The sequence below is a fragment of the Podarcis pityusensis genome (assembly GCF_964106645.2).
Source record: "Podarcis pityusensis genome assembly, chromosome: 4".
NCBI lineage: Eukaryota > Metazoa > Chordata > Lepidosauria > Squamata > Lacertidae > Podarcis > Podarcis pityusensis.
In genome coordinates, this window is record NC_138027.1 from 15,811,780 (window position 1) to 15,835,446 (window position 23,667).

Here is a 23,667-nt window from a genome sequence, read left to right on the forward strand (position 1 = left end):
GGCAGGATTATTGTAATAACCTGCAGGTTTTTTTAAGAGCATATATTTAAAGCAGATGAATAAATGAGCAAATTAAATTAATTTGGATATGCAGAAGTATGAAAAATAAATATAAGGAACTGCAGAAAGGGAGGGGGAGGAAGTCAAATTCTGAAATGTCAAAATGATTGTAAAATTATTGAAATGTATAAAACTGAAAATCATAAATAAAATATAAAAAAAGAAAAAAAGTCCTGGGGCCATGATCCCACCACATTCACCCTCAACTAAACAACTGAAAATGGGATTATGATTTCCATTTATATACCACCCTTTATCAAAAGATTTTAGGGAATTATTATAGGGAATGTATGTACAACTACAGCAAACAAGTAAGACAATAATAATAATAAATTGCTCCATGGGAAAGGAGTCCTGTCTGTCTGTCTGTCTGTCTCTCTCTCTATCTATCTACCTACCTATCTACCTATCTACCTATCTACCTATCATCTTTCTATCTATATCTATCTATCTATCTATCCATGCACACATACATACATACATACATACATATACATACATGGCACAATTTTCATCTGAGATGCCCTCCAGGCAAATGGCTGTCCACACATACCTTTCCCCATGAAGGGACTGTATTTCTTAAGCTTCCAGATCTGAACCAGCCCACACATAAAACCCGCTGTGACAGCATTTATTCTCAAAACTTACTTCCGTGATGGCCTCTTGGCAAAGGCTATTGATAAGCAAGCAGTAGCTTTCTGCCTCCTGCATAGGAAGGCTCCTTGAGGTTCCTTTATAAACATTTTTCTTTTAGATGAGCAATATATCTCCCAGTTCATTTAATAAAATAAAGTCATTGTCTCTGAGGCGTAGAAAGCACAGATAATACTACAATATCATTTGGACATAAATTCTTGGGACAGGTGCAAAATGGAGGTTTTTTTGCAGCCGCCTTGGCTTTATTGAAATTCCGTTCATAAAGCTTCCAGCTTTCGAATGCCAAAAGCTGTTTCAGGCTTCCTTTTTAGAAAATGACATATAGAAATGTATTGTGCCCATAGTAGTTACTCTTGTGTGACACAAGCGTCAGCTTCTGTAAGGGAGGAATGCTACTGCGGTGGAGGCTTTTAATATATATCCACGTCTGTGTAAAGTTTAAAGTTGTCATGGAGGCTGAATATATATACATTTCTGTACCAGAAGCACAGCTTGCATTGCAAACCTGGCAGGTCTTTGGAGAGCAGCCGCTTTTGCCCACCCAGGGAGGCTGCAAAACCAAGTAAAGCTGCACTGCAGATTTTGCAGGCCAAGGTAGACCTTTGAACCAGAAGGCATCTCAAGTCCCTGGTGGACCAATATACAGAGCTGGAGGGGATGTGTTCTGGGCTTTGTAGGCTGAATATTGTCAAGCCTGCTGTATGCCCGGAATATGTGCAGTGTTAGACAGCCCATCCTAAGTGTGGTTAAGTGCACACCGTACAAAACTCAAGATATATAAGCTAAGCACCAAATGGTTCCTTAAACCAGTTGCCAAAACAGAATGACTAGTTGCCATTTTGGGGCCAGACGGCTCAAAAGTCATATGTTTCTGAAATATACTCGGAGTCGAGTGTGGATTTCATGCTCTTTATTCAGCTCATAGTAGCGAGGAATGGAAGTTCCCTCAGAATGTCTGCTTTATATACATAATTTACACACGTGATTGGCTAATTCCGGGATTCTCCTGTAGGCCAATCAGGTTGCGGATTCACTTCCAACTAGAGCTGGATTGGGTGGCTCCTGCGGACCAATCAGACTGCTGCATTCTGGATCCTATTATTCTAGGGCCAATCAGACTGCTGCATTTTGGATCCTATTCAACTCACCACATAACAGTTTCAATACGACTTTTTGGCTCCTGAAATTCATTTTGATTGTGCAGATAAAATATAACGGATAGAATTCTACGGGATGTGTTGCTTGTGTGGGAAAACAGTCAAGATCCAAGGATCCCCAGGCATGCACTTCCAGATGGTGGAGACGTCAGGCGCCATCCTGGCACCCTGGCATCTTCACTTGGTCGCAAGCAGCCCATAGCCAAGTGCAAAATGTGCCTGGCTAATTTCTAATGCTGACCCTACCCCACAACGCACCTGACCTGGTCAGAATTAAACACAGCCGGGGCAGGAGTGGTATTGGGACTGCTGGTGAGCTGGCATCTTTAGACACTTTCCTGGGTCTGAACATGTTCTGCTGCAGCCAGCGGAAATTGGGGTGGGATGAAAGAAAGAGCTGGTCTCTGCAGGAGCTGGTGATGGTCGCAGTGACAGCCACTACTACAATTGCAGTAGAGATTCCATCCAACATATTCCCACCTATGAAGGAGTGAGTTTGTGGGGAGCTGCCCATTAGATGAAGCAGGCAGGGACTCTGGGCACCTGAAGAGTGGCCATTCTACTGAGGCCGTGCCAACTTACATTGGGGACTTGATCATCACAATTTGAACTAGTCTTCTCCTGTCCTGAGGTTCTTGCTTCTGACTGAAGGCATTCACCTCTTTCCTTTTCACAAAGAAACCTATGCAGGGACAAGTCTGAAACCACCATTGTAGCGTAACGATATCATGTCTTGTGATTAAAGATGGGTGAATCTGTCAATTGTGGCGTTTCTCAGTTTTTCACCTTAAGTTTAGTTCTCTTACATTTCTACATCAGTTCACGATGACTTTTCTTTTTAAAAGTCTTGTGAAGATTCACCAGCATTTTAGTGCAAGGTGCACACATTTTTGTACACAGCTTTGGCCAATATACATACTTTTGCAAAGCATCTTTTACTGATATAATACAGTTTTACACAATATTTTCACCAGCAGATGCATTTCTTGTTTTAATATTTTATTAAGGATTTTCTTGTTTTACAGAAGTAAGTGTAATGCCTCGTATTTTTTTTCCATGTAACATTTTTACAAATCAGTTTCATTTGTTGAGACATTAGGGGGAGAATAAAAAAAAGGGGGGGAAAGAAAGGGGGGTGGAGGGAGGGAAGATGGATGGGGGTGGGGTCGGGTGGCGATGTTTCTATTATGCTTAATTTATGTTTGGTGTCAGCGTTGCTTGTGTTGTTCACTTGTGTTCCTTTGGTGGTGAGAGCAGCAGATGCATTTCTAAGCACACTTTACCTTACGGAGTTTTGCACGCATTGCATGTCTGAAGAACCGCAGTGCAAAATTTGGAGACGTGTGAATTTTGGAAGATGACTGGGTTTTTTTAGTTCACAAATTATTTCAGAAAGTTCAAGTTGGGTAGATTGGCCTTTAAATGTGAACTGAATCAAATCTCCTTCCTCAGTCCTACTTGCCATGTCACTCTGTCCTTGCCTTTTCCTTTACTATATTTTGTGCATCTTGGAGGGGCTTGTTTCCTGGTCAGTGTGTTGTGGGGTGTCTTTTGCTAAAATCATCTAAACTTGTTTCCTGGTAGTCTAGGGCAGCTTCTAGATTTTCCTGTGATACTTCCTTTTATGCATGAACGCTGAAAATATCCGCGCTTTTCTGTTCCACAGCATATTTGCTGAATCAGATAAGGCTCCCAAACCAGGGAGCAAGCTTGCAAGCATTTTTGTGGCATGTGGAAATGAAAAGCAATTGTGGATGTGATGCAAAAGAATTTTTTTGAAGGGAATATGCACATTTGAGCCCATGCAGCATATTCTGAAAAGGCAAGATGTTTGTTGTTGTTGTTGTTGCTGTTTAGTCGTGTCCGACTCTTCGTGACCCCATGGACCAGAGCACGCCAGGCACTCCTGTCTTCCACTGCCTCCCGCAGTTTGGTCAAACTCATGCTGGTAGCTTCGAGAACACTGTCCAACCATCTTGTCCTCTGTCGTCCCCTTCTCCTTGTGCCCTCCATCTTTCCCAACATCAGGGTCTTTTCCAGGGAGTCTTCTCTTCTCGTGAGGTGGCCAAAGTATTGGAGCCTCAGCTTCAGGATCTGTCCTTCCAGTGAGCACTCTGGGCTGATTTCCTTAAGAATGGAGAGGTTTGACCTCTCAAGAGTCTCCTCCAGCACCATAATTCAAAAGCATCAATTCTTTGGCAATCAGCCTACTTTATGGTCCAGCTCTCACTTCCATACATCACTATTGGGAAAACCATAGCTTTAACTATATGGACCTTTGTTGGCAAGGTGATGTCTCTGCTTTTTAAGATGCTGTCTAGGAGCAGGAACCGGCAAGCCACTCTGGTATCCCTGCCAAGAAAACTCCATGGACAGAGACAACAGGCATATAAAAGGCAAGATAGCAACAAAAAAATTACTGGTGTCTCTTTATTTACATGTTACATACGTAGCTCACAGGGCCGTGGATTTGGCAGTGTAGTTAGGATGGCTAGGAATATGCTCAGAATGCGCTCAGCCTTTGGAAAAGAAAAGAGCAAAAGAATACGCTGTGGATTTAGGACACATGGAGATTTAGGACATATGGAGTCCCTGTCACTTTTGTGGGCACATCACATTGTATTGAGTTATTTAGACTTCAGCGTTTGACAAGGACTTAAAATTCTACAGCTTGCTTGCATTCTGTCACCAGACTCTGTCGGGTGGCCGAGTAAAGTACCCAAGTGCTCACTTTGACGTTTTAAATTATTGATTTGAAGACCCTGGTCTCTGAACTTAAAAAGGCCACTTTTTGAATGTTAACGAGCATGATTAGGAAATAGTATCCTAGAGTCTTAGAGCTGGAACGATCTGAAGTTTCAGCTAGTCGAAGTCAGACTCAATACATTAACCCCCGTCTCTTGAGGATATGAATGCATTAGGAATCTTTTTATGAGCAACAGTTGGAAAAAATGTCTTTCTGCCCTTGAAGATAGGAAGCGCTCTCTCTCTCTCTCTCTCTCTCTCTCTCTCTCTCTCTCTCTCTCACACACACACACATACACACACACACACACACACAGAGAGAGAGAGAGAGATACAGACAGATGCACACACAGAGAAAGTATTATAATAATAATTTATTATTTATACCCCGCCCATCTGGCTGAGTTTCCCCAGCCACTCTGGGCGGCTCCCAATCAAGTTTTAAAAACAGTACAGCATTAAGTATTAAAAACTTCCCTGAACAGGGCTGCCTTCAGATGTCTTTTAAAGATAGGATAGCTGCTTATTTCCTTCACATCTGAAGGGAGGGTGTTCCACAGGGTGGGCGCCACTACCAAGAAGGCCCTCTGTCTGGTTCCCTGTAACCTCACTTCTCGCAATGAGGGAACCGCCAGAAGGCCCTCGGCGCTGGATCTCAGTGTCCAGGCTGAACGATGGGGGTGGAGGCGCTCCTTCAGGTATACAGGACCGAGGCCATTTAGGGCTTTAACGGTTAGCACCAACACTTTAAATTGTGCTCGGAAACGTACTGGGAGCCAATGCAGATCTCTCAGGACTGGTGTTATGTGGTTCCAGCGGCCACTCCCCTTCACCAGTCTAGCTGCCGCATTCTGGATTAATTGCAGTTTCTGGGTCACCTTCAAAGGTAGCCCCACATAGAGCGCATTGCTGTAGTCCAAGCGGGAGATAACTAGAGCATGCACCACTCTGGCGAGACAGTCCGCAGGCAGGCAGGTAGGGTCTTCTCCTGCGTATCAGATGGAGCTGGCAGACAGCCGCCCTGGACACAGAATTAACCTGTGCCTCCATGGATAGCTGTGAGTCCAAAATGACTCCCAGGCTGTGCACCTGGTCCTTCAGGGGCACAGTTACCCCGTTCAGGACCAGGGAATCCCCCACACCCACCCACCCCCTGTCCCCCCAAAACAGTACTTCTGTCTTGTCAGGATTCAACCTCAATCTGTTAGCCGCCATCCATCCTCCAACCGCCTCCTACCGTATTGTCTATCACAGGGGTGGGGAACCTGTTGCTGATGGTCTCCGAGATAAATCTGGGAGTTATCATCTCACCATATCTGAAGGGCGGCTGGTTCCCCATGTATGAGCTTGATACATAGGGTGTGTGTGTGTGGTTTTCTGGTAGATAAATTTTATATTTGGACTCTCTGTTGAGCTGCAGCTGAACCAAAGTTAGATTAAGTGTCTATGGACAAGTTACATTTTCTCAGGGTAATGTTATTGTAGTGTGGATGGTGAAGAGGAGCTCTGTGCGTGTTTCTTTCTACTCCTTGGGAGATGCGTGGATACATAGGTACTTAAAAAACAACAACCCTCCAAAATAAATACAGTTCCCTCTGGAATACCTGAGCAGAGGTTGATCCACCTGCTAATGCCAAGAGCATTTATGGGATTTACGCAACATGCTTGGAGCTATGGCTGTTTGTGTGGAAATGAAAGGACTTAGAGAAGGAAGAAAAAATAGCCGCTAGTAGCCTTCTCTAAGAGCTTGTGCAAATGTTTACACAGTGTTCTAATAGCACTTCCCATGCTTCTGCTTGTGAAAAAGATTGCACCAATAAGCAGCACATTCGGAGTTAGCTTCACTTTATTCACACGTTTCTGTTATATATAAGGGTCTGGTGACTTCTGTTTCAGTGTATCTGAAGAAGTTTGCATGCACACGAAAGCTCATACCAGTAACTAACTTTGTTGGTCTCTAAGGTGCTACTGGAAGGAATTATTTTATTTTATTTTATTTATTTTATTATGTTTCTGTATTGTAGCCCTTCGTCTAACCTTCTTCTATGTGTGGAAGGCCATCTTTTGAGCTAGCCTAGTTGGCTCAGTTGACATAACTGCAGACTATGGTTTGTGCCTTCAGAAACTAGGAGTGGCACATCTTAAACTCACATGTGCCCTTATACTCCTTCGTGAGTAGCAGAAGGAGATAAGAAATTTCTCCTCCTAGTTTATCTCAAACCATACTGTGTTTTGGGGCCCTGACTTGGGGGGAAGAACAATGGTTTGTGCAATCCATTGTTCACCGTATAGGGATGAATAGGCAGATGGGTGTACAGTCGTACCTTAGATCTCGAATGGAGTCCGTTCTAGAAGTCAGTTCAACTTCTGGCAAGGTTCGAAAACCAAGACACAGCTTCTGATTTGCTGCAGGAGCTTCCTGCACTCAATCAGAAGCCGCATCGGACATTCGGGTTCCAAAGAGCATTTGCAAACTGGAACACTCACTTCCGGGTTGCGACATTCGGGAGCCAAAACGTTTGAGTCGCAAGACGTTCGAAAAGCAAGGTACGACTGTGCTGCAAAGTAAAAAGGGAAGCTTCTGATCTCCGCTTGCATGCTGAGAGAGGGAAGGTGACGAAGAAGCACGTAGATCTGAGGCTCCCCATTCCTTGTACTCTTAATATCAAACCGTGGGCTGTCACTGCATCCTAATTGAGGAAATGTATCTGAGTAGGTGGTCCTTTTCAGAATGTGAAGATTGGCTTATATTGTCCTTTCATGTAGTGTCATTGATGACCGCCCCCCCCCTTTTTCTTGCCTGCCTGCATTTCTTGTAACCGTTGGTGAAGTTACACGCCGCTGATATACCGAGGCAAGAAAATAGCTCTAAATTTCATCAGTATGGTAATGATGTATTTGTCTTGGACTTGGAAAATTTGCATTTACAAGGTGAATGGCTTCAGAGCTTTCTTAGCACTGCGAGAGACTAGTATCTGTTGTCAAAGGGTGCTGTTCGCCTAACTAAAGTCACCTTGGCTGGTGCTGTGCATATTTGGAGCATGACTTCCATTTTTAATTAACACAGTTGCACAAACGAGAGCTCATGCCCACCCACCCCTTTTAATGAAACCCGCGCCGTTCTAAGTAGTTTCCTGCTTGGATGTTTTAAAACCGCACACAAGTAATCACACCCTTAATCTCCCACTTGAAACCATAATATTTAGTTGAGCGGGTTTTCTTCTTCTTCTCGAAATCAGAAATGTTTACGAAGTGATTTTTGTCCGTCCACGTTCTGCTCCTTTGTAATGGGCTGCGTGTTATCACATTACATTTCCGGCCTTCTAAACGTGGCATAGCTCTATAAAACAAATAACCAACAAGAAAGAGCCTGCAGAAAACATATGTTCTTCTTGTTCCCTCAAAGAATCCTGTTTGCCCAGCTGAACAGTCGAGAACTCAGATCTTCTGATGCCACAGGTCCGTTTCGGGACAGTTTCTATCATCTAAACCTTGAAAACAAGGTTTCGGTTAGGTGTAGCGAACCCGGTTCTGCTCAGATGCTATTGGACTCCCATCAGCCCAGCCAGCATGCCAAGTGGTCAGGGATGCTGGAGTTTTAGTCTACCAACATCTGAAGGGCACCATGTTGGATATCCCCAATCCCAACTATGTTTCCAAGGCCTAGCCCTTTGGCTACTATAAGAATGGAAGCCTGTGATCTGACCGGGGTGCCAACTTGAATAAAATATTGGGGGGGGGGGGTAAGCCTTGCCCTCAATATTTTATTCAAGTTGGTACCCCTGGTCAGATGGACCATGGACACCATTTGAATGGCAATGCCCATGAACTTTTGGGGGCCCAGCCCCCTCAAATATTTTATGGGCGGGGGCAAAGGGACCTCGGCCCTTAGAAGTTGGCCTCTGTAGACCTGGTGCTTCTGTTCGTGGCTGAGGCCAGGAACATCCATTGTATTTGCCACCAAGATGGTAGGGAGAAAAATGTCCTCTGTGTAGCAGATGGCCCAAGGTCCACAGTAATGGTAGGAACAAATTTACCACTTCCCCATTGTGAATCTCCAGCTCCGTGGTCCATGTCTCTTGGCAGCTGCAGAGGAGGTTAACTAATGCCAATCTCCCCCTGATCTCTTTCCTTTATAGCAGAAAGGAGAAGGGACCATAGGCCGGTTGTTGTTTTTGGTGACATCCCAGAATTCACATGTTACTTGTCATCAAGTCAGTGATGGTGGGAACAAAGTGGATTTCCCCCCCTGTACACTGCTTAGCTGGTGGAGCAGTTTCTCTGTATAATTCCAATAATGAGCTAGTCTCTGGCATGCTGTTCTGTTTTCTCTTGGCTGGGCTTATTGTTTTTGCCGCTGCTATTGATTTTGCTATTTTTATTTTTTGCATATTTGTGTACGTTTTCAGTGTTCTGAAATTTACTAGGCTGCCGTGGGAATTTTATTGAAGGGTTGGGTATGAATCCCCAAAATAAAGAAATGCAGTTTTTTAAAAATGCTCCTCTGTGAACGTTAGGGATGTAGAAAGGCAGCGATTTTCCTTTCGATCTGTATTCATTACTGTCAGCACTGTTTTTATCCTACTGTTTCAGTTCAGTTTCTGCCAAATATTTGTCTCACTGTCAGCTATTTAATGTGAGTTATACAGGTTTCCCCAGAGGGTAGGACCTTAAACAAGATTCAGATAGCAAGAAAGAGGATTTTGGCTTAATGGAAGGAAGAACTTGATAATGACATGAGCAGCTAGACCAGGAGGAACCAATGTGTTGCCCTCCATAAGTTGTTGCAATCCAACTTCAGCTTCAGCCAGCATGACTAGGGATGATTGGGGTTATAGTCCAACAGCAATTGGAGACTACCATGTTGGCAGCCCTGCTGGTCAGTAATCACACAGTTCAAAGATGGAGCTAACTCTTTATCAGCAAAAACACAGTCTCCACAGACTTGACTGATTCTCAGGCCTAATGAACAGAGCAGCTCATTCCCAGTGGTCTTCCTCCATGAAAATCAGTTGCAGAGACTGAAAGTCCCTACCTTCTCACCAGGGCTTTCCCCAAGCATCTGAGACCTTGCCTGCGTGCAACCCTGTCTCCACCCTTTTCATGCCTCTTCTGGTTCTGGGTTAAAAGCAGAGATAAGATCTTGTTGCAGCTGAAGACACCCGTGACTCTTCATTAGCCTGACTCATCTCTGTGTCTTGGCCTCCCTCATCCCCATCTTCTGCTTCAGCTTCTGCCTCTGATTCTGGACTTCTCTCTGCCACAGACTCTCCCAGCTCACTAAGTCCTGTTGCCTCTTCAGCTTCAGACACCTCCTCCCCTCAATCTTCTCCCACTTCATTGTCCTACCACCACGCCCTGGGCTGTGCCATCTTTCTTTGGTGGTTTCCCACCTGGTTCCTCCCACCTTTCCTCTACATCCAAGCAGTCCACGATACCCTGAGTGAGACAGTGCAACAGGCTGTCCCAGAAGGGGGTGGACTTGCCTTCATTTTTGACACTTTTTAGCAGTAGATGGATGACCACCTGTCAGAGATGTTGTAGCAGTAGATTTTCTGCCCTGTCAGGTGTTGAACTAGAGAACCTTTGAGGTCTGTTCCGCTCTATGATTCCCTGAATGCTTTCTTAGTGCCAGTCCAACCTGCCTGACAACATAGCTATATTTGTCGCTTTCCCTGATACCACCAGCGAAGGAGCCTTGAAAGCTGTGAGGTTCCTGGCTGCTCAGACTTGCCAGGGATCAATACAAGGTGGAAGAAAGGAGTAATGTATGAAAGTAAACAGTTTGAAAAAGCTGCATGTCTTGACGAAACACACAGGAGAGTTGATCAGGTATTATTGATTAATGCGCTTTGCAGTTGAATATAGACTGGGGTCGGAGCTAAGGTGCTTTGTGGGAGTGTTGTAACATCATTGCAATAAATTGATTTCCACTAGTATTTAAAAACTAGCAGCAGAGTTACAGAATTATACTCAGTTTGAAAGGACGACTGTGGTCTGAAATCATGCCATAAAAAATTGTGCGCAGCTCATAGAAATTTCCACTCTTATCAGAGGCAGCGTCCTCTCTTTTCTGCGCCCTGCTATTTTTGATGTTTTAAAGTCTCACCAAAATTATGGCCACTCCACTGCCAGTGTCATAGATGAGCGTTCATGGTGTATATAGCAAACGATGGGTGTTTTCATAACTGAAGTCCATTAGCTTGTTTCATGGAACAAGATAACTGAGTGTCCGAGCTTCAGGGAAGCATCAGGAATCAGTAGGGAACAAGGTGCTTTTCACCAAACAACCTAACCTGTGATTTGTTCTTTGTCCAGCATATCCTTTGTAAATTGAATAAGAAGAGCACGCTGTCTTGGTGAAATATTGGCTGTCGTTATTTATAGGCCAGAAAAAATATTTTCCTGAAATTAATGGCATAAAAAACCCCACACAGGGGGATTACTTAAACAGGAGAATTTATCCTAGGGAAAAGTTTGGAATGGCAGCCTTCGAAGTCACATTTAAATTTTTGTTAGGAAAAATGTTCCATCATTATGTGGGACACATTATATGGCAAGGGAAGGTACATGGTCAGGGTCAGATCCAGGTTTGTGGACCCCCGCCCCCAAGTTGTGTCTGATGCCCCCAACATTTGGTGATGCCCACCCACACCCCAGCAACAGTGGGCTTACCAGTGCCATTGGGCAACGGTAGTGAGCTTCCCATCATCCAAATTATATTTAAATGCCTAGGAGGATTGCAGATAATTTAAAATGTTGGACAGCTTGCAGTTGATCTCTGATAAGTAGAAGCAACTGGGATGTGCAGGTGGGTGGGCCCAATCTGTAGCAGGCATCAGCACTGGTGGACCCTCAGTAGATGCTCAAGGGTGATAGGTACTGACACCTCTCCTGTACATATATTTTAGGAAGGTCTGGGGCTGCAGTCCTATGCACTGTCTGTACATGACTGCAGTGCACTTTGTTCGTAGAGGCCAGGGCAGCTAGGAGCCAGGGTTACTGGGCAGGTTTTGGCACCACCACAACATTGCAGCAAGTTCAGCTCTTTGCTTTTCCCCATGTGAGTGAATGACAGTCCTTCGTGCATGCGAGAATAAAGGATGCGTTTTCAGTTGAAGGTAGAACTTCACCCATGCTTTTGGTGGTCTCATTGGCTGGAGGAGGTTCCCATATATTTCCCAGACTTTCCCCCCTTATTACAGCTTATTTATAGGTATCTATGGTCGGAGCTGAAGATCTCACTCATGCTAGAGTCGGGTTGAGCAGGTTGTGACTCACCAAGATGTAAACCTGTCATATTTGCTCATCGAAAGTTGATTTATGTTTGTGATCAACCAGCTATTCTGCAACATGGGTTGTTCAGGTTTCTCTAGAACAGCAGTTCTCAACCTGTGGGTCCCCAGATGTTGTTGGACCACAACTCCCATCATCCCTGAGCTCTGGCCTTGCTAGCTAGGGGTGATGGGAGATGTAGTTCAACAACATCTAGGGACCCACAGGTTGAGAAAGGCTGCTCTAGAATGTGATAGACTATTTGGAGAGTGGGGCAGAATCTTGGGAACTGAATTTTTTTTATATAAAAAAATTACATACTCTATAAACACAGTTGAATAATGGCAGCATGTGGAATATTTGTCTTCCACTAATCAATGCCTATCTTTTTCTTATAGGATGAAAGAATGATGTGATGGAGAGAAATATGGGCCATTGGTCAGGTCCTTTGGCCCCCACGCCTGGCCTAGTCTTCCTGCTTGTTCAGCTTTTGGCCAGCGTCTGCCATGGCCTTCAAGGGGCAATGCCATTTGGCTTCCACTTCACACATTCCATATATAACACCACAGTGTACGAGAACTCTGCGGCACGGACCTATCTTAACAGCCAAAGTAGAATGGGCATCACTATGGCGGACCTCTCTTGGGATATCAAATACAGGATAGTGTCTGGCGACGATGAAGGCTTTTTCAAGGCAGAGGAAGTTGTAATAGCTGATTTCTGTTTCCTTAGGATAAGGACTAAAGGTGGGAATTCTGCCATATTGAATCGAGAAATCCAGGACAACTATTTGTTGATAATAAAGGGCTCTGTCCGTGGAGAAGACTTGGAAGCATGGACAAAAGTGAACATCCAGGTTTTAGACATGAACGATTTGCGGCCTTTGTTTTCACCAACCACCTATTCGGTAACCATAGCAGAAAGCACTCCTCTAAGAACTAGCATCGCACAGGTTACAGCAACAGATGCTGATATTGGTTCCAACGGTGAATTCTATTACTACTTTAAAAATAAAGTCGACCTCTTCTCTGTCCATCCAACTAGTGGGGTCATCTCTTTAAGTGGCCGGCTAAACTACGATGAGAAAAACAGGTATGACCTTGAAGTTTTGGCTGTGGACCGTGGAATGAAACTCTATGGTAACAACGGCGTAAGCAGCACTGCCAAACTTTACATACATATTGAGCGCATAAATGAGCACGCCCCAACTATCAATGTCGTAACCCACATTCCTTTCCCTTCGGACAAGGAGCCTACATATGCTATTGTTAATGTGGATGACTTAGATGAAGGTGCCAATGGTGAGATAGAATCTCTTTCTATTGTTGCTGGAGATCCCTTGGAACATTTCCACTTGACTAAGGATGGCAGATGGATGAACGAGTACAAAATCAAAGAGAAAAAGCCCATTGATTGGGACCATTTCCCATATGGTTGCAATCTTACGCTCCAAGCAAAAGACAAAGGGTCCCCTCAAAAGTTTTCGGCTGTGAAACTGGTACATATTGCCAGTCCCAGTAGAGGAAGCAGCCCTGTAAAGTTCGAAAAGGAAACATATGATGTGGCCATCAGTGAATTCTCTCCTCCCGGAGTAGTCGTTGCCATAGTTAAGCTAACCCCAGAACTGCAGGGCGAAGGATATAAATTGTCTCCCAGCGAGGATGCAGAGTATTTTAAGATTAATCCCAGGACAGGTCTAATTACCACTGCACGCCCTTTAAAAATTGTTGACAAGGAATTTTACGACTTAGAAGTAACGAACAAAGAAGGATACTTGAAAACACATGTTACTGTCAGGATAGAAGATGCCAATGATCACATCCCAGAGTTTACACAACCTTCGTATAGCTCCTATGTCAACGAAAGCGTCCCCGTGGGTACTAGCATTTTGTCAGTTTCTGCTTTTGATAAGGATCGTGGAGAAAACGGCTACATCACATACAGCATTGCTAGTCTAAATTCGCTCCCCTTTTCCATCAACCAGTTTACGGGGGTTATTAGCACATCTGAAGAGCTGGATTTTGAGTCCTCCCCAGAGAGCTACAGGTTTATTGTTAGGGCCTCAGACTGGGGCTCGCCTTACCGCCACGAAAGCGAGGTGAATGTCACAATATACATAGGCAACGTAAACGATAACAAGCCGTTGTTTGAAAAGGTGGCTTGTCAGGGAGTGATTTCATCAGATTTCCCTGTTGGCGGGCACATCACAGCGGTCTCTGCTATAGATATAGACGAGTTGGAGCTTGTGAAATACAAAATAATTTCGGGTAACGAGCTGGGATTTTTCTATCTGAATCCAGACTCGGGGGTTCTGCAGCTCAAAAAGTCCCTGTCTGGCGCCGGCGTGAAGAGCAACAACTTTGGACTTAGGATAACAGCAACCGACGGGGAGAATTTTGCCGATTCCATGTTCGTCAACATCTCTGTGGTTCATGGGAAGGTGTCTTCTAAAACCTTTAGCTGCCGAGAGACCAGAGTTGCTCAGAGGCTGGCGGAGAAGTTGCTGAAAAAGGCTAAAGCCAACGTGAAGCTAAATTCCGAAGATGGCTTCCTGGATTTCTATTCCGTGAACAGGCAGGCCCCACATTTTGACAAATCCTTTCCTTCTGACGTATCTGTCAGAGAGGACCTTCCCGTTGGGGCCACCATATTCCAAATCAAGGCCTATGATGCCGATTCTGGCTTTAACGGGAAAGTGCTGTACACCATATCAGATGGCAATACAGACAGCTGCTTTAACCTTGAAGTGGAGACAGGGCTGCTTAAGGTCCTTTTGCCCCTGGATCGCGAAAAAACAGAGCTATATCTCCTGAACATTACCATTTATGACTTAGGTAGCCCCCAGAAAGCCACGTGGAGATTACTTACTATAACCATAGAGGATGCAAATGACAACGCACCTCTATTTTTGCAGGAAGGCTACTCGGTTAATATGTTGGAAAGTACTGGTATTGGTGTGGAAATTATCCAGGTAGAGGCCAGAGATAGAGATTTGGGGCCCAACGGGGAGGTGACTTACTCCATATTGACAGACACACAGCAATTTGTTATCAATAGCTCCACAGGAATAGTATACACGGGGGACCATTTAGACAGGGAATCGAAGGCAAATTATACATTAAAGATAGAGGCGAGAGACAGAGCAGAGAGTGGGCACCAGCAGTCTTCTGTCGTCCCTCTGAATGTTTTTTTGGATGACGTCAATGATTGTTCCCCAGCATTCATTCCCCCTAGCTATAGTGTGAAGGTCCTGGAAGATCTGCCAGTTGGTACCGTCATTGCTTGGCTTGAAACTCAAGACCCTGATCTTGGTCTTGGAGGACAAGTGCGCTATTCCTTGGTGAACGATTACAATGGGAGGTTTGAAATCGACAAAGCCAGTGGCGCTATCCGCCTAAGCAAAGAACTCGACTACGAGAAGCAACAGTTCTACAACCTAACCGTGAGGGCAAAGGATAAAGGCCGCCCCGTTTCTTTATCCTCGGTTTCCTTTGTGGAAGTCGAAGTCGTGGATGTGAACGAAAACCTCTACACCCCTTATTTTTCCGACTTTGCCGTCATTGGATCAGTAAAGGAAAACTCGCGCATCGGAACAAGCGTTTTGCAAGTGAGCGCGAGGGATGACGATACCGGCAGGGATGGCGAGATCCAGTACTCTATCCGAGATGGCAGTGGGCTTGGACGGTTCAACGTAGATGAGGAAACGGGTAAGTGTTGCTGCAAACCAAATCGGAAAAGTTGCAGGTGTCTCGGCGATCCAAGTACAGTCTCTGTGGATTATATCTAATATTATGCATACTCAGAGGAGACCCATTGAAGCTCCTTGACATGACTAACATAAGTCCGTTAATTTCAGTGGGTCTACTCTTGAGTAGAACTAGGTTCTGTATATAACCATGCTCAATCTTAGCCAATGGATGTTAACCCTTCAGGGTAATGGAAGTGTGCACTGATATCCACATTGGGTGGTGTAAATGGGAGCCACACCAGATGGTTCAATTTTGGATTCACTTCACAAGGCAGATAAGCATCGGAACCCACAATGCTTGATAGTTCTCTTCCTGTAAAGTAAATCTAGGCACAGAAGCTTCTTTTGTGTGCAAATTTGCTAGATGGGGGTCCTTCCAGACTTGTGTTTTACTGTGGGTATATTTTGCAACGTATTCTCGAGGCAGCTATAATTTGTTAGTGGTAGACTTAAGTTCTGAGGTGCTTCCTCAATGCTACCACAGGATTGCTTTCTGGAGAGGCTACAGTGCAGCTGAAGTAGGACAAAAACAAACCAGAATGTTTGTGGTCTAAGAAGTTACAGCATTTCATCCAATAGAAAGTTGAAGAAGAATAAAAGTTACGGGATTTCTGTGGGATGTTATGAGATATGCACGGATTGGAAACGAAGCAGTGTGACCACCCCAAAATCGTCATGCACAAGCAACATTGAAAGTGGGAGTGCATTTGACCATCCAAAGAACATCATGGGGGGGAAATAACGTATTTGCAATAAAAAGGCTGTCTCAAGGGGCCTTGGTTAGGGCTTTAAAAATTAGCTGCTGGATATTAAGCTTTGGGCACTGAACAAATGCGTTCTAGCTTTTCTTTAATTATTTCAGCAGCAATGAAATCCTATCTGTCGATCACCATAGCCATGAAAAAGAGTTAATTGCTCAGTTATATCTATCCCAGTGGAGACACAAAATCACATGCTTTCCTTTGCTGCTGCCCTCTTCTTACTGAAAAGCAAATGGTGGCCTATCGGTGACTCCATTACTGCCTGTGTATTATGTTGTGATAACTGTAAATTATGCAGGTCGTGGTGGCGCTTAGACAGTCGGTGCACTCCTGACCCCATCAAAAACGCGAGACTCTGCCAAATGGGCTTTGGGATGGGTGGAGGAAGCATTACTGGGTGTCTTGTTCTCCATGTGTTTTGTTCAATGGAGTTGTTTGGCTTCTTTTAACAAAAAAGGGCAGTTCAGAAGGAACGTTAATTACTGTAGAAGTAAGCTGTAGTAGGGTGAGCCGGCTTGATGTTTGAACTTCGTGCTTGTATCAGGTGTCCTTTTTTTATTATGCAAAATGCATTAAATGTACTCATTTTCCAGAGATGATTATGGGTCTGATGGCTTTCAGAGATTTAAATTACCCCCTCACTGCCATTATGGAACATTATCAAAACCGGGAGAAGGAAGGAGTGGAGGGATACAGCCATATGATAAAATTGCAGTTCAACAAGCTGGTTGTTTAAGTATCTAATAGCTGCTGGCGTTAATGGGACAGCTGTGACATTAGATTAAGTGAGGAAATTAGAAAGCATTAGTTTGCATTTTTTCAGAAATTTCATTAAGAGCTGCCTTTGCATTGAGCTTTGCCCCGAGACGAGCTGCGGATCGGCAGTGTGAACTCGCCGCCGCCTCCCCTTCCTCTTGTCTGCTTCTTCTGTGCCAGTGAATAAAGGACCCTTAAAAGCTGGAGATCTATAAGGAAACCTTCCAGATGTTGTTGGCCTGGAACTCACATCTGCCCTCGGCAACGTAGATGAAAGACAGCGATGGTGGGAGCAGGAGTGGCTGGCCTGGTGGGGCAGAGACAGAGCAGGAAGCCTCCCGTCAGAAGGGATGAGACTGCAGTAAGGTTGGGTCTGTGCAAATCCACCAGTGGACCCAATCCAGAACTACACAGTGCACCTACATAGGCCTGACCTTGTTGCCACCTATGTGCAGTCATAGATTGGGCACAGAAACTGCTTGGGTTGCCCTGTTTGGCGGTATCTGTTGGGAGAACATGTGGCCCTTTTATTTCTCCTTGACCTCTCAGCAGTTTTCAATAACCACCGGCCATGGTATCCTTCTGGAACGAGTGTCCAAGTTAGAAGTGGGCAGCACTGCTTTGCAGTGGTTTCAGTCCTAGTTGGATGGTCGTTTCCAGAGGGTGATGCTTGGGCAGTGCTGCTTGGCCCTGTGGAGTCTTCAGTGTGCGAGACGTGAGGTTGCAGCGAACCAGGAAATGGGCCTTCTCGGTAGTGGCATCTGCCTGTGGAACGCCCTCCCATCAGATGTCAAGGAAATAAACACTGACTTTTAGAAGACATCTGAAGGCAGCCCTGTTAATAATAATAATAATAATAATAATAATAATAATAATTTATTATTTATACCCTACCCATCTGGCTGGGTTTCCCCAGCCACTCTGGGCGGCTTCCAACAGAACACTAAAATACAATAACCTATTAAACATTAAAAGCTTCCCTAGATAGGGCTGCCTTCAGATGTATTTTTAAAGTCTGGTAGTTGTTTTTCTCTTTGACATCTGGTGGGAGGGCGTTCCACAGGGTGGGAAGAAGGCCAAGAAGGCCCTCTGCCTGCTTCCCTGTAACTTGGCTTCTTGCAGCGAGGGAACCGCCAGAAGACCCTGTTTAGGGAAGTTTTTAATGTTTGATCTTTTTCCCTATCATCATCATCATTCTGTTAGGAGCCACCCAGAGTGACTGGGGAAACCCAGCCAGATGGGCGGGATATAAATAATAAATTATTATTATAAATTATTATATTCAGTTTGATCCCCCGTGCTGTTTAGCATCTATATGAAACCATTGAGTGCAGGATAGCAAAATAGTAGATTCCCCCAATTTAACAGCATGCAATGAGAAAAGTCCTGCAAGTTTTTTCAGAAGTAAGAGTGGGATATAAATGCAATAACAACAACAACAACAACAACAACAACAACCAAGTTTCCCTGCTGGGAATTTTCAAGAAGCAGGGAGCAAGCATACCAGCTCCCCAGTAAATACACCGTAGCGGCCCTCTCTGCCCACTGAGTTGGATACCCACACTGTAATATACGCAGCACACTTGCTAATTTGGTTTCAAAGCACAGTCTTTATGTATGTAGTTGTCATTCACGGGTTGCTGTGGTTGAAGTACAGAATGCATTTCTTTCTCCAAAGGCCTATGATAATTTTTTCATTTGTTATTAAAGCACAAGATGAAAAAAGTTTCTGTTTGGACTAATTCAAACTGTTTAATCAGACATCAAGATCCCAAGCTGATTATGAAAGCCAGACAGCGCTGTATACACTCTGGGGTCTGGTTTAGGAAAAAAGGCAGTGAAAACATTTAAAAGTCTGTTTGAGCTGCAGCCCTGACACTTGCATTGTGTAAAGGTAGCGTAGTTCGCAAGTACATGGTCCAGAGATTCAGCTTCAGATGACAAGTACCTTTAAAGAGTTCTCTGTCTGGAAAACCCTACCCCAGAAGATAGCCATAGGACCTCCTCCCTTGTGGCACTCTGTCCCTAGGTGACCATAAAGCTTGTTCATAATGTCACTAGATAATCAGCAAACTTTTGAGTTCTGCAGGATTTGTTGTCAGGTTGGATGTTAAGCAAAGGAGTTGGGGTGGGGTAGGGAACTCGAGGGACACGGGTGGCACTGTGCTCTAAACCACAGAGCCTAGGACTTGCCGATCAGAAGGTCGGCGGTTCGAATCCCCGCAATGGGGTGAGCTCCCGTTGCTTGGTCCCTGCTCCTGCCAACCTAGCAGTTCGAAAGCACGTCAAAGTGCAAGTAGATAAATAGGTACTGCTCCGGCGGGAAGGTAAACGGCGTTTCCGTGCGCTGCTCTGGTTTGCCAGAAGCGGCTTAGTCATGATGGGCACGTGACCCGGAAGCTGTACGGCGGCTCCCTCGGCCAATAAAGTGAGATGAGCACCACAACCCCAGAGTCGGCCACGACTGGACCTAATGGTCATGGGTCCCTTTACTTTTACCTTTTAGAGAACTATCTTAGTGTTAAAGCAGGAATGGGGAATCTTTTTTGGTGGCGGGGGTTACACCCTCATTCTTCCTGCCGTTGTGGGCCAAATTTGTCAGGTGGGAAGCCCTGTCACTTTGATGTCAGGGTGACACGGCTTTTTGTCAAATGAAGCCTCACTCACAGACTCCTGTTTGATCTAAGAACGGCAGGGATCTAGATTTCATGACCTTGAAAGTGCCAGATTCTGTAACTTGTCTGTCCATATTTTTGTTTCCTAGATAATTAGTTGCGTGTAAAGTATATCTCCTTAACAAGAGTCAAGTTTTTCTTATTTAAAGTTCACCTCAAGAAGGGATAAGGGAAACATATAGATCCTTGACCACCTGGTTTAGGAAATATGTGGAGGCCACAAACTACTTAGCCAAAAAGTCGCTGCTTCCAGTGCTTGAAGGTTTGTAGGTGTTGATCGAAGTGCTTTTGATTTTGAAGTTTATAAAGTGTTAACCTACCCTCGGGCTTTAAAGAGTTATATCCCCTACTTAAGTGATAAAAAACAGCTGGAAATTCCATTAAGCAAAGGTGGGATTTTAAATGATTATAAATTGGGCAGATTGAATTCTTCTGAGCCCGCACAGAGGTTTCATAACACGATTCTAAATTTTCTTATATTAAACAACAGTAGCGATTGAAATGGCCTCAAAGATGGGCTTGCATGAATCGAAATAGAAACTTTCCAATTTGGGGGCTGGAAGTGGGAGGAGGTGAAAGGCCTTATTTGCGGCTCCAAATTAACTTGTGCTGGGAACTTATAACACTAAGAAAAGCTTTAGAAGGAGGCGGCGGCGGTGATCTCTTCCTGCTACTGTTTCATCTTGGGGAGATGAGTAGGGTAAACACATTGCTGGAGACAAGCTGCATCTCATTTCAGTCTTTCCAAATGCTTCTGCAGGTATATTTGAGTTGAAGGGTGCTTTCATTTATCATTACCGTTTGAAGGAGTTTGATAAATATGTATGTTTTGCCACTGCCGAGATAGAGTTTCATTGAAAGGAAAATGTAATAAAAATGAAGATTTGGCTGGCGGGGGGAGTGGTGGTGGGGGTGACAACCAGCCAGCCCTACCTTTGTTATTTTTAGCTTCCATTTTTATGAAAGGATGTCTTATCTATGGAACAGATCTCTTGAGGAGCTGCCTGCACCATTCATCCGAGGTTATATTAAATTCTTGGCTTAGTGGTACGTGAGCTATAAAAGGGAGGCTGGATTTGACGTCGTGCTGAGCAGTTTTTAATTACTGGAATACATAGCCTTTCCATATAGCAAGATGCTATATGGAGTGCCAAGTGTGCTATACTCCAAATGCCATTACAGAAGAATTATAATTTTTAAACTTCATTGAGTCAGCTCCTCTCGCTTTGCATTTTTGGAAAGATTGTTCAAGGCATTCATTCTTACGCCATGATGTTGGTGATGTTGCCATCAAGACAGATGGAGCTTTACATAACCTTGCCCCCTCTAAGCTGTCAATGCTACTTTAGTGGCAAAGCAATTTCCTTTCATTCAGAAAGATCCCCTGATTTAATCCCCACCATCTCTTGTTTAAATATCTCAGGTACAGGGCTGGGCAACTTACCGTCCAAACCCGGTTTGAAGTCCATATCGTGATAACTGTTTCATAGTATCTGACCTGGCAAGATATCGCGAATCACGATCTGTGTGAGGGCTGGGTGATAATCTGGTTTTCGGCATCGTGATACATCACCAGCTAAACATAGCTACATATCACAATGTCTGAAATAAGGATGGAATTATGCAGAGGTGGGCAGTTAAATAAATACAGTTGTATCTTGGAAGTCAAGCGGAATCCATTCTGGAAGTCCGTTTGACTTCGGAAACCAAGGTGCGGCTTCTGATTGGCTGCATTAATCTCCTGTAGCCAATCGGAAGCCACAGCAGATGTTCGGCTTCCAAAAGAATGTTTGTAAACCGGAACACTCACTTCTGGTTTTCGATCGTTCGGAAGCCAGAACGTGCGACTCCCAAGGCGTTTGGGAGCCGAGGTACGACTGTATGCATTTATTGATGATTTTATGGATACCTGGTTGATTTTTATTCTCATTTGCTTTAAAGCACCTTGAAATACTGTTGTTGTTGTTTTTTTAAAAAAAGCTCATTGGTTTTATTCTTGTGCATTGTAAACTGCCTTGATTTTTTTTTTAATAGAAGGGCAGATTATAAAAAAGCAAAACAAACAAATAATACAAGAACCATGGACCATTCATATAAGACTCACCTGCCTTTAATTACCATCCCCATCCTGTCTCTCCTTTATACTGATACCTGTGCCGTTGTTGTTGTTACTACCACTGCTGCTACTATCCTGGCTCACTTTGCCTTTGCTTAACATCTTATTTCCTTTTGTAACACGAGTAGCGCTCAAGTGTTAACTTTTGACACGAGCAATAAATGGAATTGAGTGGCTAAGAGCACACTCCAGAAACCTCCCCATGTTAAGAACATCTATTTTCCTTTTGACACAATACGTTGGATTGAGTCATTTAGCCCTTCTGCCAGCTAAGTATAAACCGATCAATATTGTCTGAACACGTCTCTGTCCCCCCCCCCCCGCCAAACATCTTTTTCTGGCTAGGGAATTTCCCTTGACTGTTGTACGACTCTTTGTTTGAATGAAAGGGAAAGTAAGGCAAGTCTTGACCCTGAAAGCAGTGCTGGATTCATCCCACCAAGACCTGTACTGTTGACCTTAGTGTAGCATAATTGTTTTTAAAAGTGTTGGGAACATGTTCCGTGCTTCGTAAGAAGCACCTCTGTGTTTAAACCCTTGGCAAAATTTCAGTAAAACGCATCCCGTTCTGTACTGTACAAAATAAGTGTGTGATTAAAAAGCAGCAACAACAAATTGGCGATTGAGTAAGTAAGTTATCTGGCCTTTGCAGATATAAAAGGAGGAAAACCATTAGCTCTGTGGAACTGATAGAATTAGCAAAATGCATTCTTTTTTTTTTAAAAAAAAAGATTTATGGAGATTGTCTCACAACTATGTATTATTATTAAAAATCCATTCTGGCGGTTGCACCTAGAAAAGAGGAGAGGGCGGAAGAAACTAGGTTTACAATCCATTAACAATTTATTTTGAGGGTAAAGTGTCACGTTGCCTGCAAACGTGTGTAAGAAGGCCTCGGTAGTTGCTTTTTGCAAATAAAAAGTTCTCAAAAGGACGTGCTTTTGACTGTACAGGGAGGGGAGGCGCTCAGTCCTTCCATGATAGGCCATTTTCACTCTCCAGATCCTCCTCTTTGCCTCAGCTGCCTTTACAGATGCATGCTTACAAGAATAAAGGCACATCTGGAAATTTAAAGGAGAAAAAAAGAGTTTGGGTTACTGACATTAAGCAGAATAATCACTGGCAAGGAAAGGATTAAGAGCTGCCTCTCCACTCAAAACCATGCCCACTGATTTATAGGCATTTTTTGTCCATTGTCCCTCCCACACTGTATGTTTGTGTGGGAACATAAGACGTGGGCCTACACCAAATCAGAAACGTTGGTTCCGCCTAGGTCATAGAATCACAGAATTGTAAGAGTGTCATCTAGCCCAACTCCCTGCAATATAGGAATCTCAACTAAAGCATCCATGACAGGTGGCCATCCAAGCATTGTCAGCCATCTCTACATCAAAGGTCACCAACCTCTTTGGACCAGGGAACACATTTCAATTTCTGAGATGGTGCTGAAGGCCCCAGCCACAGAATGACTGCCAAAGGGGCATGGGATAAAACAAAATTAGAGTGTAGTCCTTGGGTAGGCAAACTAAGGCCTGGGGGCTGGATCCGGCCCAATTGCCTTCTAAATCAGCCTGTGGACGGTCTAGGCATCAGTGTGTTTTTACATGAGTAGAATGTGTCCTTTTATTTAAAATGCATCTCTGCATTATTTGTGGGGCATAGGAATTTGTTCATTCCCCCTCCCCCTCAAAATATCGACCGGCCCCCTGCTGAAAAA

General features: G+C 44.2%; 1 protein-coding gene across 11 annotated transcripts in view; it reads left to right on the plus strand.

Annotated features, from left to right (window-relative positions):
* Nucleotides 1-23,667, plus strand: part of FAT3 (FAT atypical cadherin 3) — a 719,557-nt gene that overhangs the window by 109,737 nt on the left and 586,153 nt on the right. For all 11 annotated transcript variants that reach the window (XR_013985096.1, XM_081001695.1, XM_081001693.1 and 8 more), the window contains exon 2: nt 12,293-15,601. Coding sequence is in view for 10 of the 11 variants with exons in the window: in XM_081001695.1 (XP_080857821.1) it covers nt 12,310-15,601 (3,292 nt within the window). In the remaining variant the exon portion in view is untranslated. The remainder of the gene's footprint in view (nt 1-12,292; nt 15,602-23,667) is intronic.